General features: G+C 42.6%; 1 protein-coding gene across 4 annotated transcripts in view; it reads left to right on the top strand.

Moving 5' to 3' along the window:
- LOC139556155 (collagen alpha-1(XII) chain-like) overlaps positions 1–18,050 on the top strand; it is a 99,002-nt gene that overhangs the window by 4,053 nt on the left and 76,899 nt on the right. For 3 of the 4 annotated variants that reach the window (XM_071369729.1, XM_071369730.1, XM_071369727.1), the window contains exons 3-13: positions 1,808–1,924; positions 2,183–2,326; positions 2,996–3,055; positions 4,769–5,032; positions 5,212–5,376; positions 6,243–6,416; positions 6,577–6,867; positions 6,991–7,593; positions 9,325–9,603; positions 9,712–9,987; positions 10,952–11,224. The exons of the other annotated variant lie outside the window; for it this stretch is intronic. In XM_071369729.1, coding sequence (XP_071225830.1) covers positions 1,808–1,924; positions 2,183–2,326; positions 2,996–3,055; positions 4,769–5,032; positions 5,212–5,376; positions 6,243–6,416; positions 6,577–6,867; positions 6,991–7,593; positions 9,325–9,603; positions 9,712–9,987; positions 10,952–11,224 — 2,646 coding nt within the window. The remainder of the gene's footprint in view (positions 1–1,807; positions 1,925–2,182; positions 2,327–2,995; positions 3,056–4,768; positions 5,033–5,211; positions 5,377–6,242; positions 6,417–6,576; positions 6,868–6,990; positions 7,594–9,324; positions 9,604–9,711; positions 9,988–10,951; positions 11,225–18,050) is intronic. 4 annotated transcript variants of the gene reach the window in all.

Here is an 18,050-nt window from a genome sequence, read left to right as displayed (position 1 = left end):
CATTTGAACAATATGAGATGGAAGGGAGTTCCATGAAATAATGGCTCTATATAGTACTGTATGCTTTTTGAATTTATTTTGGATTTGGGGACTGTGAAAAGACCCCTGGTGGCATGTCTGGTGGGGTAAGTGTATCAGAGCTGTGTGTATGTTGACTATGCAAACAATTTGGAATTTTCAACACAATAATATTTCTTATAAAAAGAAGAAGTGATGCAGTCAGTCTTTCCTAAACTCTTAGCCAAGATAGACTGGCATGCATCGTGCTAATATTAGCCCTCTGATTAAAATGAAGAGCAAGACGCCTCGCTCTGTTCTGGGCCAGATGCAGCTTAACTAGGTCTTTCCTTGCAGCACTCGACCACATGACTGGCCAATAATCAAGATAAGACAAAACAAGAGCCTGCAGGACTTGCGTGCGCTTGCTTGTAGTATTTGTGTTTGAGTTTGTGTTCATAAGTGTTTTAATTAAGAGCTTCTTAAGGAGGACAATGTGGGTAGTACTATATGGTTATGATGGGCCCATTTGGAAACAGAAGGAGCAGACCAAGGCCCTTGAGTTGATCTGCCAGGTTGGTGGTTCTCATTTTTGATATCCTGTACTGGACAAGCTTCACTCAGGTCATTTGCTATGCAAATTTGCATTCAATTTGTCCCGAGTCATGGCTTTTCAATAATATTTTAGAATGATATTCTTGATCCCCACAGGCTTCCTTATTTAAAATACCCTTATATAGACTACAATCCTATTCTAACCCTGATATGCACCACTATGCACTGATACACTATCTTGTTACAGTTCATCAACAAGCAGATTTCATCATTCATCACCATTAGCCACTACACATACAGTGGTCTTATTTACTTTACTTGTGATTTTAGACGTTCTCTTTAGACATTCTGTTATTACAATATAGGCTACATAAGACTTTACTCTTCATAACACTCTTAGGCTATTATGACAAAAGAGCATTAACTTACCCCATCCCCCCCAACAGACGAATATCATTAAAAAATATTTCTCAAATATGTTCTCTGGTCCGTCTTGTACATGGAAACTTTTGTCCGGTTCCATAAGTTGTTACAAACAACTTTTCATGTACATGTGCATGATCTTCAGACAGTCCATTCAGTGTGACCAATCACATTTATGGTTTGTTTGGCTTGTCTATTTGATTTGTTTCTTTGTAAATCTTTTTTTCCATTGTGGATTGTCACTACTTATTGCTAGAGGGGTTTGAAAATATTTACAAAGCGTCATAAAGCGCATAGTGTACTCTTTTTAGAGGTTTGCAGTGGATGGGAGTCATACACATGGGTCAATCAAAAATAAACCATGTACTGAAGACTATGTATGGCTGCATGTAGGCCTTTACACAACCACGTTTTATGGAAGGTGTATGTTTTTGTCGGTCGATTCAGTTTAGGCATGAGTTGGGTTGACCTTATCAGCATGTAAGATGTTAGTTTGTCGATGTCATTTTTTTATTGTGCCCTTGGATATTTTTTTGCCACCGTTTGTCGTCTCGTCACTATATGTGCTTGAGTTGTCGACTGTGTTTGGACAAACACGGCCAGACAGCTCAAACGAATGTCATTTTTCTCTAAAATGGCTGCTCGAGTCTCAAATGTTATGTTTGTTGTCGTTATTGTCACCTCTTGCTGTTTGCCCCAACAATGAACAGGATAACTTCAACCTTGAAGTGTTAATCGTTGGGATATGAGCTACCTACAACTTGTGTTTTATCATAAATACACTTATTTAGCAAATGCTGGAATTAACATTGGCTACTTTTTATTTTCGCAGTTGAACCACCTTCAGACTTGAGATTTAAGATTTTAAATGAGAACACAGTACAAATGACATGGAAAGCGCCGTTAACACGGATAGAAGGATTCAGGATACAGGTGGCCTCAGACACAGGTGTGTGGTCTGTATTGCTGCAGGCAATCTCTCTCAATCTCTACCTTCACTGCAACATTACCTGTGTACTTTACAACAAGCAATCAATGCCATTGACACAACAAAATACCTGAAATTACTGTTCTGACCAATTCATTGTGGGATCCACCGCAATTAAACATTTACTGCACACCAAGCCTAAGATTTCTAAGGTATACGTTGCTATATTAATTCTCTATAACCCTTTATTCCTAACTTGGTACTTTGTTATTTCCATAGACAAACCAACAAAAGATTTAACCCTCCCTGCCACAGCCACTAAGACATCCATTACAGACCTTACTCCAGACATGGACTATGTAGTGACAATCATCTCATACTCTGGCTCAGAGGAAAGTTTGCCCACCTCAGGACAGCTCACAAGTGAGTCACTTACCATCACATCTGGTACATGTATTATCTTATGAAGACTACTGGTGAATGAAGTGAGTCATTTACCGATATCTAGGTTGTGTCCAAAATGGCACCCTATTCCCTATTGGCATTGGTCAAAAGTAGTACACTACATAGGGAATAGGGTGCCATTTGGGATACATACCCAGCTTCTTATTTAGTCTAATGATGAATGATTCAGACTGTATAGAGAGAGGAATGACAATTCATAGGTCCTAACAGGCAACCCCACTCCCAAGTCTAACAGTGATTAGAGTATGCTGTAATGTAATATGCACTGCTTCATGGGGAAGCCTCTTTGGCACCGGCCCTTACGTCTGATTCTACAGTCCTAAGCAGCCCAGCCAGGGTCTTTAGGGATTACTGAGAGAATTGCCGGAACTAATTGCATCAGTCCATTATAATTTGGGAGCCGGCTGCTTGCCTGCTCGTTCTGACCACAAGTGGATTTGAGGTTATTAGAGACACCCACATTAAATACATACACAATGTTTATCTTTATGTATAAATTTGACAATATGTTTACTTAAAAAATGTTTCATGCTACTAGCTGATTCATTCACTCCCATTAGGGAGTTTATGGTTAAATACAGTAGTTTGTTTTACTCAAGTTTGACTTTATTTCATCTTGTGTTTCAGTCCAATCAAGTGGCACAGCACAAGGAGGTCCCAGGAAACCACAGGTCACAGACTCCGTCAGTAAGTCCATTGACTGCTTGGCTTTTTCTGACACTAAACAGTTAACATTTTCCAGTTTGTTCATAGGCTACAATCTTTTTTATTTATCTTACTGTGCCTGGGCTCTTTCCATTGATGTGTGGTCAACAGCCATTGGTGGGTGTTTCCACATGTTATTCTATACAAATCTAGAAAAATATTGGTAACTAAGTTGGTAAGCTGCCTGTCATAGAGCCAGGCTGTCAGTCCTGCCAAGTGAGGGAGTTTGCACATGCTCAGTGTGGTGGTCAGGGGTGTGGAGCTAACAGCTGTTTCAGGGGGGCAGGGCCTCTGGTGCTGGTGCTGAAGAGTACTGTAGCCAGGCTGAGAGAAGTGGAAACCATTACAGATACAGCTGTTTACAAGTGGCAATGTGGCATCCCTACAGATGGTGCATGCTTACTGCTGCTTGGGAAAACCTCTCTCTCTGACTTTATTCCTATCCAGAAAGACAGAGCTGGAAAATATCATCCAGGGTAACCAAGCTATTCAGTCACTGTACCTTATGTAGTATTCCCAAAGGAGCACACGTTGTGGCTCTGGTCAAAAGTAGTACACTACACAGGGAATAGACTATCCACTATGATGGCTTCTATCTCAAAGTACCACCTTAGCTTGCAGTAGTTAAGTACATCAATCTGATTATTGTCGACTGCACTTGATCTGTTGATGCCACTATCTCTAACACCGTCCTCTGGTCTAGTGTGGGTGGTGTATGTCCTCCAGCCTGTCAGACAAAAGTCGGATGAATAGCCTGTTGAATACAGTGATGATTTTGGTAGTGACAAAGGTATTCTGTCAAAAAAAGATGGCAATAACATAAGCATTTTTCATTGCATTCATTCTTCATCACCTTAGTGTCATATCTGACATATATTAATTGATATTCCATAGTTCCTGTGTAGTATACAAGTGTTAAGAGGGTCATTTTTGTCGTACAATAACGATATGCATTTTGCAAAAGGGAAAAAATGCTGGACTGCAGTTTTCCCCCGGAGGCTACTTTTAGTGTTCGCTGGAACACCTTCCTAATATTGAGTTGTTACCCCTTTGACCACAGAACTGCCTCAATTCATCAGGGCATGGACTACAAGGTGTCGAAAGCGTTCCACAGGGATGCTGGCCCATGTTGACTCCAATGCTTCCCACAGTTGTGTCAAATTGGCTGAATGTCCTTTGGGTTGTGGACCATTCTTGATACACATGGGAAACCGTTGAGTGTGAAAAACCCAGCAGTGTTGCAGTTCTTGACACACTTGAACCGGTGCACCTGGCACTTACTACCATTCCCAGTTCAAAGGCACTTACATTTTTTGTCTTGCCCATTCAACCTCTGAATGGCACACATACACAATCCATTTCTCAATTGTCTCAAGGCTTCAAAATCCTTCTTTAACCTGTCTCCTCCCCTTCATCTACACTGATTGAAGTGGATTTAACAGGTGACATCAATAAGGGATCATAGCTTTCACCTGGATTCACCTGGTCAGTCTATGTCATGGAAAGAGCAGGTGTTCTTAATGTTTTGTATACTCAGTGTATATTTGACCAACAGCACACTTTACTCTGTTTTCTTTGGTCAATGATATGGCTTCTGGGGAAAAAATGTGTCTTCAGGTCAAATCGTTTACCTCTTCCATTTTTTATCATTTTCCTTTCCCTCGCTCCTCTCCTCTACCACTCCTTTTCTCTCAGAGTGTTCTTACAGTGCCATTGCAGATCTGGTGTTCCTGGTTGATGGTTCATGGAACGTTGGAAGAGAACACTTTAAATACATCCGTAGCTTCATCTCTGCCATGGCGGGAGCCTTTGAGATTGGGGAGGACAAGACCAGGGTAGGTGTGGTCCAGTACCATACTGATACCAGGACAGAGTTTAACCTCAACCAGCACATGAAACGGGGCGAACTTCTCAGAGCCATCAACACACTGCCTTACATGGGTGGCAACACCATGACAGGTACCTAACCCGTCACATGTACAGTACCTGGTTACACTCGCTTATACAATACATAATCATATCATTACCTCTAGCATAATACTAACTCACAAAGACTTATTAATAAGTCTTGCAGTTGGTAGAGTGAATCAAATTAACAATGTAATAACTGAAAGGGGTGTCATGCCACTGTGTTACAGGCGAGGCCATGGACTATCTGCTGAAAAACACTTTCACTGAGGCAAATGGTGCCAGGAAAGGCTTTCCCAAGGTGGCCATGATTATCACAGATGGGAAGTCTCAAGACCCTGTGGAGGCGATCGCCAAGAAACTCAAGAACATGGGGGTGGAGATCTTCACGTTGGGTATGTGACTACAGGCTACCTTTCAATCATCTAACCCTGTTGATGTGTTACATTTAAGAAATAAGGCCAGAGGAGCTGTGTTATATGACCAATATACCATGGCTAAGGGCTGTTCTTAAGCACGACGCAACACGGAGTGCCTGGATATAGCCCTTAGCCGTGATATATTGGCCATATACTACAAACCCCTGAGGTGCCTTATTGCTATTATAAACTGGTTACCAACGTAATTAGAGCAGTACAAATACATGTTTTGTCATACCGATGGTATATACGGTCTGATATACCACAGCTGTCAGCCAATCAGCATTCAGGGCTCGAACCACTCAGTTTATAAATACTAATAATCCTGTCTATATGTATTCTATAGTCATGAGAGTAAGTTGAAGTATTCATATCACAAAGGAAAGGAAGAAAACTAATAAACCTACCAGCTAGAATGGTATCAGATGGGTTTTCCACATTTTGCCCACGTTGTCATTCTTTCCAGCTAAAGTCATGACATGGATATATGTTCCATAGTGAATCCAGCTGGTTCTTCTTAAATATGGAAAAGAAGGAGAGACCTCCTGCTTAATTTCATATATTTTTTAGATCACTTGTTTTACTCAGCATTTATAGCACTCGAACCTGAGAAACTATGAAACAATAATTCCTACATTCTGAATAATTTTCATGTGCCGTCATTGACTTCATAGGGATGACTTTATTTGGGCTTTATAGGTGTTGACTCTTATCTATGAATGAGTAAACCTTCTGAAATGGGCAGGAGATCAGAATTACAATGGTGATATGGAACATTTTCCTCAGTTTTTATGAGGCCGTATACATTTTACACCACTTTTTGGGTTCTTTGCCCAATTTAGGGATCAAAGGAGCAGATGATGAGGAGCTGAAACAAATGGCTTCGACCCCCTACAGGACGCACGTCTATAACGTCTTCAACTTTGACCTTATCAAAGATGTGCAGAAAGAGCTCATTACCAACGTGTGCTCGGGGGTGGACGATCAACTCAACTCACTCATCAGCGGAGAGGAAGGTAAAATGCAGTTTTAAGACTTGAATGTTGGAAGTGGTTTTGGCATGGATAACTTAGAAATGCTTAGAGATGGATGACCAAAACATTTCCAGGTGTTGAGAGGATGGTTTACTAACAAACTTCTGTCTTGATTCATTTTTTGGGGGTTGTTTATTTACAGTTATTGAACCAGCATCAAACCTCCAAGTTGTGGAGGTGGCCTCCAAGTCTATGAGGGTGACATGGGATGCTTCCATTGGAGATGTGTCGGGTTACAAGATCCAGCTGATCCCCATGATGGCCGGCAGCAAGCGCCAGGAGCTGTACGTAAGCCCCGGCCAGACCTCAGCAACAGTTACGGGCCTGTCTCCAGACACAGAGTACCAGATCAGCCTGTTCGCCCTCAAGGGCCTCACGCCCAGCGAGCCCATCATGGCCATGGAGAAGACTGAGCCAGTCAAGATGTCCCTTGGTGAGTAAACCCTACAACAATACATCCTTTGGTCTTTTAGTAAAGAATATGTCAGTCAATGTTATAGTCATTCAGTGTCTGATTTTGTCATGGCATGACAAATGTTTTTGTGGCCTCTTCTAGAATGTTCTCTTGGAGTGGACGTGCAAGCCGACGTTGTCATTCTGGTCGACGGCTCATACAGTATCGGACTGTCCAACTTCGCTAAAGTCAGATCTTTCCTGGAGGTGCTGGTGAACTCCTTTGACATCGGACCAGACAAGATTCAGATCAGCTTGGTTCAGTACAGCAGGGACGCTCACACTGAGTTCTACCTGAACACCCACCGCGATCTGAGCGCTGTGGTCAAGGCCGTCCGGACTTTCCCCTACCGTGGCGGCTCCACCAACACCGGCCGGGCCATGACTTACGTTAGGGAGAAGGTATTCTTGGCCAACCGAGGATCACGGCCGAACGTGCCCCGCGTCACCATCCTCATCACTGATGGGAAGTCATCCGACTCCTTCAAGGACCCTGCCACCAAGCTAAAGAAAGCGGACGTGGAGATCTTTGCCGTGGGCGTGAAGGATGCCGTGAGATCTGAGCTGGAAGCCATTGCTAACGAGCCCGTGGAGACCCATGTTTACACCGTGGAAGACTTTGATGCTTTCCAGAGGATCTCCAAGGAGCTCACCCAGTCCATCTGCCTGAGGATCGAGCAGGAGCTCCTCAACATCAAGAAGAGAAGTGAGTAGTACCCTCTCTATATCAGCATGATGGAGCCAATGTTGTTAGTCAGTAAACCCAGGCCAAGTGTACTCAATTCAAGCTAATAGTGATGGGATTTTTTTTTTTTATATAGTTACATATCGGGATACTATTTTTGACAATATATTGTATCGTATTGTTTTGACAATATCGCAATATTATTTTTGCGCTAGTTGGCTGTACCTGCACCAAAACTCCAGTATTTTTCCTTCATAGCTTGTTCTCCATTTTCTTTTTAAATAGGGAGCTGATTTGGTTTTAGCACTTATTTCCATGACTGATCAGAACTTGTTTTTTCATGCTCTCTCTTGTCTCTCTGCAGCAGACATATGGTGAACAATATGTTTGGAACATTGAATCGCAAAAAAATCACAGTATTGTATCGCAATACATATAGAATCATGAGAATAGTGAAAATTGCAATAAATATCGTATCGGCACCAAAGTATCGTAGGGCGTCATTGTAAATAAGACTTTGTTCTTAACTGACTTGCCTAGTTAAATAAAGGTTAAATAAATACAATTAAAAAGTAATTACAAAAATGTTGATAATATCGTATCGTGACTTCCCTGGCAATTCCCAGCCCTACAAGCTAAAGTTAAATTCCTTAGCCAAAGAGAATATCTTGCAAACAATAAATATTGGGGACGTTTGTGAATGCCATAGATTCTCACAGTAGATAATGGCCCAGCACCAAATCTTACCAAAGTCTAAGATGTTTATGGAAGTGCTTAGAGAAAGTATTTTTGCAATACTAAAGTAAGTGCTAGCATTCTTTGAATTACAGTAGGCAATGTATCTTGTTTCATATGATTCATATACCAAGCTATTTACACCAGAGTGGGATACACTGTATATAAACGGATCAATGTAAAGCTTACACTTGGCACAGTATCACACAGCTCCATATGGCAGTAGGCAATGAAAAGTTTTCCAGTGTATAACTTACATCCAAAACATTGGTCAGTTTTCAGGTTTTTGATTATTTCTTGATTTTGAACAAATAACCATGTTTTGAAATACCATATACTTGGCTCATTTGATGAATTATGGCATAATTGTTCACCTTTTTTACAACTTTTTAATCAATCAAATTTTCATCAACTGCTCCTTTTTGGACATTTTGGAGGGAATAACTCTTGAAAATAACTCCACTCTACCTTGGCCTTGATGGTTCTTGACCTGAGAAATAGATGACAAAATACTATGAGTATACAGCATATGCTTGCAATTACTTCTGTTGTGTCACAATACCCTTTTCCAAAGTTGTCATCTTCTGTTTAGCAATGTGTTACACACAACCTCTTGCTCTCTCAGGGTTAGTAAGAGGACTCCCAAGTGGAAATATAATGCCAAATATTAGTCACTCTGCATTACATTGCCAAAAAGCATTCAGCTCTGCCAGTATATTGTGCAACTCACACAAGGTTTGATTACCTGTGATATAATCTTTATATACTAATCTATTATGACAACATGGAGTACCGTAAACATAGAAAACAATACAGGGATTTTCACTAATGGAATATAGATCATTGTTATTGTTTTTCAGGTTCCGTCTCAAATGGCACTCTATTACTCCCTATACAGGTCATTACTTTAGACCAGAGCCCTATGGGGTGCCAATAGGGACACAGGAATTAAGGTGCCATTTGGGATGCATCCTGAGTGTTGTGACCTAATGTTTAGTCTTCTTCTATCTCCTGAAGGCTTACTGCCACCGAGGTCGTTAACGTTCTCTGAGGTGGCCACCAGGAGCTTCAGAGCTACCTGGGAGACCGATGCCTTCAACGTCCTGTCCTACCTGATCCAGTTCAGACCGGCTGCTGACACCAACGGGGACTTTGTGTCCATGTCCGTGCCCGGGGACACGCTCACCGCTCTGCTGCCTCACCTCACGCCCGTCACCCTCTACGAGGTCAACGTCTTCGCCCAGTACGCCCAAGGAGACAGCTTCCCTCTGAATGGATTCGAGACCACACTAGATGGTCAGTACCGTCAGACCAACAGATACCAACAGAGAAATAATTTGAAGCAAATGCCATAACTTCTCTTTTAATATTTGTATGACCTCTTACCCCATATCTTTGTCATAGAACAAGGAACAGTGAGTAACCTGAGGGTGTCCGAGGAAACAACAGACAGTTTCCTGGTGTCGTGGGCGCCAGCACCAGGAGCGGTGGTACGGTACCGTCTGACCTATGTACCAGTAAGGGGCGACAGCGCAAGACTAGAGACGGTCACTGTCGGCCAAGAGACCACCATCGTGCTGCCGGAGCTAAACCCCTTAACGACGTACCGTGTGACGGTGGCTGCAGAGTACCAGTTAGGCACTGGCGGAGAGATGCAGATCGATGGCACCACCAAAGAAGGTGACTAGGCATCTGCTTATGTAACAGTTACACTGTGCTTGCTTAAAGGGATAGTTTTTGTCAATGAGGCCCTTTATCTACTTCCTCAGAGTCATATGAATTTGTGGATACCATTTTTATGTATCTGGGTTTAGTTTGAAGAAAGCTGCTAACTAGCATTAGCGTGATTGCTAACAAACATGACCGCCCGCTTGACAACTTCTTAGACAATTACGCTAGCTATTTAAGACATTTCAAGCTGGGGAGTGACGCTACGAATCAAACTCGGTTACACTTCGCGTCAAGGGGTGTGAACATGCATGCCTATTGCATCAAACCAGTGATAATTATTTCTACTTTATGTTCTACTGAGCTAATATTCTACCAAATCTTACTGTGTCATTATATTTTGACGGGAAGTTAATGGAAGACATCACAAAGGGGTTAGCCTCTAAGGCGGGTATTTTTTGATACATACCAGAGGTCTGTGTGAGTGTGTGTGTTTGTGGTGAAATGTTGATCAGAAATGCGGGAGTTTACAGTGCCAGAGCCAAAGGAGCAAGGGAGGATGACGGAAAAATAAACCAAAAATTACTCCTATTCACCACGGCAACCACATTCTTCTCAGTGAATATCAGCACTCAAAGCAGTTCCAGCTCCTTTAAATGAAGCAGCTGTTTGTTTAAAGGAGAAAACGTATCCTAGCCAGTGGCTCTTTCCCATCCAGCACCCAGCTGACTCCGAGATGGGTTTATGTTTTGTCCTCAATCTTCTTTTCAATGATGCCCTTGTTGTGCTATTCACCGTGTACCTTTCCAAAAACCTTTATATTTCTTGAAGACTTGTGGTCTTTCCAATCTGTCTAGTGTAATAACAGACACCTGAGTTAATTGGTTATATGCCAGAACCTACACTGTGCCCAACAACTTCAACCTTGATTGACTCCTCATTGACAGCGTGGCTTTTCCCGTTTCTTCTCTTTTAGGGCAGGGATCTCCACGGGACCTGCGGGTCTTCGACGAGACTATGTCCACCATGAAGCTGTCGTGGGCGGCGGCACCGGGCCGCGTCCTCCAGTACCGTATCAATTTCCATCCGTCGGCGGGTGGCGAGAGGAAGGAGGTGTCAGTGAAGGGAGAGAACACCAACGTCCTCCTGAAGAACCTGCAGCCTGGCACTGAGTACGACCTGGCCGTCAGCGCACGCTACTCCTCTGGCCTAGGAGACCCTCTGAAGGGGAAAGGAACCACACTGGAAGGTAAGCAGAACAGAGACTTCCCAAAATAGGTACATTGTTCTTGGACTGTATTGGCTGGTTTCTGACTAAAACCATTTGTTATGGATTTTCTCCATTGACCATGATGCGCCAGGAGGATAGGCTTAATCTGGGTCTGGGGAACCAGTCCTAAGAGTCAACAGCACAGTAGTGTAGTGAGGCCTAAAACTCAGATCCTTTAGTGCTTTTAACTGTACTATGACAAAACCTGGGTCTATACCTGAATCATTGAATGGTGCTTTGAATAAAAACATGGCATTCATTTTCAAAGTTATGAGTTTGTCTTCTGTCAGTTCTCAGAGAGATTCTTCAAAAAGCTCTCTTTAGAAAGACAGCAATAATAAACAACCAGAGACAGAGAGAGAGGAGAGAGCGATGAGTCAGCTATCTGGTACATCTATTGCCTTTTTAGTAGCATTCAGCTCAGCTCCATCCCTCTGGAGGCTGGTAATCATGTTGTGTGATTGTGCTTTGTCTGGGGGTCAAGCTGTTTGCTCCGGAGTGCTGCCACAATAACACAGCTGCTGCATCACCTGATGAAATCACCAGCTATAGGGTGAGAGGTCACCAAGCTGAACTGTGTTAGGGCCAGTGCTAGTCAGCTAGTCAAAGCTGCTTCCGTGGGGCTTGATCACACAGGATTGGAAGGGGGGTGGGGGGTATGAAGTCATTCTTCTCTCTCCTCTCGCCCTGTACCTTATTTGTGAGGGCTTGCCTGTAATTTAATATTCTTGTCCACAATAATTGTGTCCTTCTGTTGCACTTCTGAGTGCAAGGAGTTGTGCAGACCTAGTTCTTTACTGTGGCCCACTTTCAATGGAATGGACTTTGAAGTGGCATCAGAGTTGACATGAAGCAGAACCACTAGGCTCTATTAGACTGTTTTTGAAACAGTCACGCATACAGCACAGGCAGGAACAAACGAGGAGTCTTGTACGGTGAAAATCTTAGCCTTTCGCCTTTTTCCACTGAATCCATCCCTTTTACATTCATGACAGGAGTTTGACTTTAGCCAGCATTCCTTCCCCAGGCGTTGGACAATGGTGCATATTTGACTGGTCCTTGACTTGGCGCTGCGATTGGGAATGGCTCCTGGTCCCAGAATGCATCTCAGCCTGTCATGGAGGCTAGGCTGATTGGGGAGGCCCGAGCCCCTGCCGGCCGGCTGACTTCTCCCCTGATGGACATGGAGTAGCAGAATCTCTGAGTTTGCTGACATAGCGTCCAGGACTCTCTCAGCTTTAGCTCCACAAAGCCAACACACACTGAACACTTTGTGCTGGGCTCTGCTGGGAGGCTAGGGTTTCAACCACTAAGGAGAGACTACGGTCCCATAGAGCATGGCACTTACAATACCAGGGTTGTGGGTTTAAGTCCTACGGGGGACCAGTACGAACGAAAATGTATACGCTCACTACTGTAAGTTGCTTTGGATAAGAGCATTTGCCAAATAATGTAAATGTAAAATGAATGTTTAAATTATTTGTCAGGCCCTTAAGTGGTCCTGGACCCGCGGCCTGCATCCCAAATGGTACCCTATTTCCTGTATAGTGCGCTACTTTTGACCATGGGCCAATGGTGCACTGGTCAAAAGTAGTGCACTATATTCAGTATGGTGTTACGAGCCCTAGACCTGCCTATGCTGCTGGCCGTTTCTGTGGAGCCTCCAGTATGGCGAGGAACTCACTCCAGCACAGTTCACCTCAAGTCCCTGTTGCAGAAATGATGACAGTCTAGATGACCTGGACTTCTATTCTCACACCAAGGAAATCAATTGAGTGAGCATACTGTGCATTTCCCTCTAATTCAGTCTGTTGATGTGGCAGGAGGAGGATGGAATAATTGTAACAAAACAAATGAAAAGTGATGAGATGATGAATGTGAAAGACAGAGGAGGCATATGGAAAGTGTTACCTGTGAAAAACCTTCAAAGCTGCGTGTATTCTGGCCGCCTCCATACTGAGCACTCACCATCCATTTCCATCAGAGAGGGGTGATGATGGGGAGCCAAGACTGTGCTAGGAATCAAAAAGAACCAAAGAGAGGCATCATGGGAATTGAATCAACGACGGTCATAAAGGTTACAGGCCAAGTCAAGAGGTGGTTTACTCTTACTATGACTCAGGCTCTGTAGTTAGTAGTAGTTGTGTAACTGTCCTCCCTCAGGATATAGCCCCTGAGAATCCCCCCTCTCGTTGGGATGAATGGTTCCCCCCTTGGCCCCTCTCCTACGGATGTGGGATCTTAATTTGATCACTCTGTTGCAGGAGAACTTTCCTGCAGTGCAGGAAATGTAAAACTTGTCGTGTATTTGAGGTTTAAAAATGCTTCTGAAGTATGTAATTTCCATTTTGAAACTTCAGACTTGATTTTCCCTCACGAAAAATGGATCAACTCCTACAAAAATACCCATGAATTACTGTATAATCCACATAATAATTCAAATGTCCTGTTGCTGCAGGATTATTTTCCTGCTTTAGCAAACTGGCTCAAATTAAGATCCCACATTTGTATCTGGCATTTGTCAAAGTTTATAAAGGTTTCAAGCTGCTGTTGTCTGACCCTTAGGGATGTCATTATGATGTCATTAAGACAAACATGCAGTGGGCAGACTGCACGGCTTTTCAGCACCTACAATCTCCCTTCCAATGGACCAGGGTCTAAAGAACATGATCCCAACTTCAAAAATAAAACTACAGTTCATTCTGACTGCGGTACAGAACTTTAGGCTCTTTTGGCTTAATAGTATTAGTGCTGGATGCGAACGCACGGCAGATTTCATCCCTAGGCTAGAGTTTTGTCTTGAGCATAGGACATTGCAATGTGCTTGAAATTTCAAGGCTATTTGAAATGTAAAATGCATGAACAAAATCAATCCCGCCTGATGTTGTGAGGCAACAGGGAGGAGAAGATCAAATAAAAAGAACAATAGTGTGTATATTTTGTTATGTATCAACAGTTGATTATTTGAGTGGCTTATGCAGGCAGCCATAAAATCACATAGTTGTTTATTTAGAAAATATTCCAAGCCAATGTAGTGTATATTCTTTGTAGAGAAATGGAAAGGTTAAGTGTAGTGTTTAAAAGAAAGGAAGAGAGAGAGTGTGAGAGAGAAATGGAGAGTGCTTGGGAGAGAAAGGGATATAGCATGTATCAACGCCTAGAGGAGAGAAATGGAAAGGTTGAAAGGTTGAATGTACTGTGGTTTTGTTCAGTTTTTCCTCATGATGGGCGATGGAAAAATGGGGTTGAGTGTGTTTCAGGTCGGGCTGCCGAGCGCCAGATTCCATGCGAGAGCTGTCTGTGGCCTGGGATTTCGAAAAAAATTCCAGACTCTCCCAGAAGTTGAAAAAATTAGCTTGTCCACAGATAAAAAATGGCCCTGGAGGGGTCCAGGCTAATAGAGGCTGCTGAGTCTCTGTGGTGGAAACGAAGAGCCTTCCCATGTGGACCGAGGCAGCACATGTGCAGTAAAATGAAGGAAATTTGAATTTATCCTGGACTGGAATGGGTTGCTTCAGAGGAATATTATGTTTGATAGATTATTTCTGGCGTGACAGTTGGAAAGACTTTTCCTGAACTCAGACACAGCTTACTTGTTGATCTATAAAATTTAACACATGCTTAAAGTTAATCTCGCTCTCCTTATGATTTTGAGTTAGAAAAAATAAGTATTTCTTTCCCCCTGAAGTATATGTTTATGTTTCAATATGAAAGAGGATACACGTTCACATGTTGATTTGATGGGGAACCAGACGTTTGCATTTATCGGTTAGCTTGTTTGGTTTCGGTGGTAAGACTGAACAACAGAAGGCATATGGATGTGAGTCATAATCTGCCTCACGTACTTGTGGTGAAATGATCAGATTGATCACGTGTCTTACCAGAAAATAGCCAACAGTAGTTGTGCTCCTAGAATTACTCTAGAGTCTGTCTCAGACCCAAACTACTAGAAACCAAACAGAGGGTTTGATGATTGCATGACATGTAATCTTGTACCTTGGGAGAGTACTGGCTGTGGTCCACTATAATCAGTAGTTATACTGGCTGTGGTCCACTATAATCAGTAGTTATACTGGCTGTGGTCCACTATAATCAGGAGTTATACTGGCTGTGGTCCACTATAATCAGTAGTTATACTGGCTGTGGTCCACTATAATCAGGAGTTATACTGGCTGTGGTCCACTATAATCAGTAGTTATACTGGCTGTGGTCCACTATAATCAGGAGTTATACTGGCTGTGGTCCACTATAATCAGTAGTTATACTGGCTGTGGTCCACTATAATCAGGAGTTATACTGGCTGTGGTCCACTATAATCAGGAGTTATACTGGCTGTGGTCCACTATAATCAGTAGTAATGCTGGCTGTGGTCCACTATAATCAGTAGTTATACTGGCTGTGGTCCACTATAATCAGGATTTATACTGGCTGTGCTCCACTATAATCAGTAGTTATACTGGCTGTGGTCCACTATAATCAGGAGTTATACTGGCTGTGGTCCACTATAATCAGGAGTTATACTGGCTGTGGTCCACTATAATCAGTAGTTATACTAGCTGTGCTCCACTATAATCAGTAGTAATACTGGCTGTGGTCCACTATAATCAGTAGTTATACTGGCTGTGCTCCACTATAATCAGTAGTTATACTGGCTGTGGTCCACTATAATCAGTAGTTATACTGGCTGTGGTCCACTATAATCAGTAGTTATACTGGCTGTGGTCCACTATAATCAGGAGTTATACTGGCTGTGGTCCACTATAATCAGTAGTTATACTGGCTGTGGTCCACTATAATCAGGAGTTATACTGGCTGTGGTCCACTATAATCAGTAGTTATACTGGCTGTGGTCCACTATAATCAGGAGTTATCCTGGCTGTGGTCCACTATAATCAGTAGTTATACTGGCTGTGGTCCACTATAATCAGGAGTTATACTGGCTGTGGTCCACTATAATCAGGAGTTATACTGGCTGTGGTCCACTATAATCAGTAGTAATGCTGGCTGTGGTCCACTATAATCAGTAGTTATACTGGCTGTGGTCCACTATAATCAGGATTTATACTGGCTGTGCTCCACTATAATCAGTAGTTATACTGGCTGTGGTCCACTATAATCAGGAGTTATACTGGCTGTGGTCCACTATAATCAGGAGTTATACTGGCTGTGGTCCACTATAATCAGTAGTTATACTAGCTGTGCTCCACTATAATCAGTAGTAATACTGGCTGTGGTCCACTATAATCAGTAGTTATACTGGCTGTGCTCCACTATAATCAGTAGTTATACTGGCTGTGGTCCACTATAATCAGTAGTTATACTGGCTGTGGTCCACTATAATCAGGAGTTATACTGGCTGTGGTCCACTATAATCAGGAGTTATACTAGCTGTGGTCCACTATAATCAGGAGTTATACTGGCTGTGGTCCACTATAATCAGTAGTTATACTGGCTGTGGTCCACTATAATCAGGAGTTATACTGGCTGTGGTCCACTATAATCAGGAGTTATACTAGCTGTGGTCCACTATAATCAGGAGTTATACTGGCTGTGGTCCACTATAATCAGTAGTTATACTGGCTGTGGTCCACTATAATCAGGAGTTATACTAGCTGTGGTCCACTATAATCAGGAGTTATACTGGCTGTGGTCCACTATAATCAGTAGTTATACTGGCTGTGGTCCACTATAATCAGTAGTTATACTGGCTGTGGTCCACTATAATCAGGAGTTATACTGGCTGTGGTCCACTATAATCAGTAGTTATACTGGCTGTGGTCCACTATAATCAGGAGTTATACTGGCTGTGGTCCACTATAATCAGTAGTTATACTGGCTGTGTTCCACTATAATCAGTAGTTATACTGGCTGTGGTCCACTATAATCAGGAGTTATACTGGCTGTGGTCCACTATAATCAGTAGTTATACTGGCTGTGGTCCACTATAATCAGGAGTTATACTGGCTGTGGTCCACTATAATCAGGAGTTATACTGGCTGTGGTCCACTATAATCAGTAGTTATACTGGCTGTGTTCCACTATAATCAGTAGTTATACTGGCTGTGGTCCACTATAATCAGTAGTAATACTGGCTGTGGTCCACTATAATCAGTAGTTATACTGGCTGTGCTCCACTATAATCAGTAGTTATACTGGCTGTGGTCCACTATAATCAGGAGTTATACTGGCTGTGGTCCACTATAATCAGGAGTTATACTGGCTGTGGTCCACTATAATCAATAGTTATACTAGCTGTGCTCCACTATAATCAGTAGTAATACTGGCTGTGGTCCACTATAATCAGTAGTTATACTGGCTGTGCTCCACTATAATCAGTAGTTATACTGGCTGTGGTCCACTATAATCAGGAGTTATACTGGCTGTGGTCCACTATAATCAGTAGTTATACTGGCTACGGTCCACTATAATCAGGAGTTATACTGGCTGTGGTCCACTATAATCAGTAGTTATACTGGCTGTGTTCCACTATAATCAGTAGTTATACTGGCTGTGGTCCACTATAATCAGTAGTAATACTGGCTGTGGTCCACTATAATCAGTAGTTATACTGGCTGTGCTCCACTATAATCAGTAGTTATACTGGCTGTGGTCCACTATAATCAGGAGTTATACTGGCTGTGGTCCACTATAATCAGGAGTTATACTGGCTGTGGTCCACTATAATCAGTAGTTATACTAGCTGTGCTCCACTATAATCAGTAGTAATACTGGCTGTGGTCCACTATAATCAGTAGTTATACTGGCTGTGCTCCACTATAATCAGTAGTTATACTGGCTGTGGTCC

This window comes from Salvelinus alpinus, chromosome 27 (genome assembly GCF_045679555.1).
Source record: "Salvelinus alpinus chromosome 27, SLU_Salpinus.1, whole genome shotgun sequence".
In the NCBI taxonomy this organism is placed as follows: Eukaryota; Metazoa; Chordata; class Actinopteri; order Salmoniformes; family Salmonidae; genus Salvelinus; species Salvelinus alpinus.
This window is presented reverse-complemented; position numbering and strand designations above follow the sequence as displayed.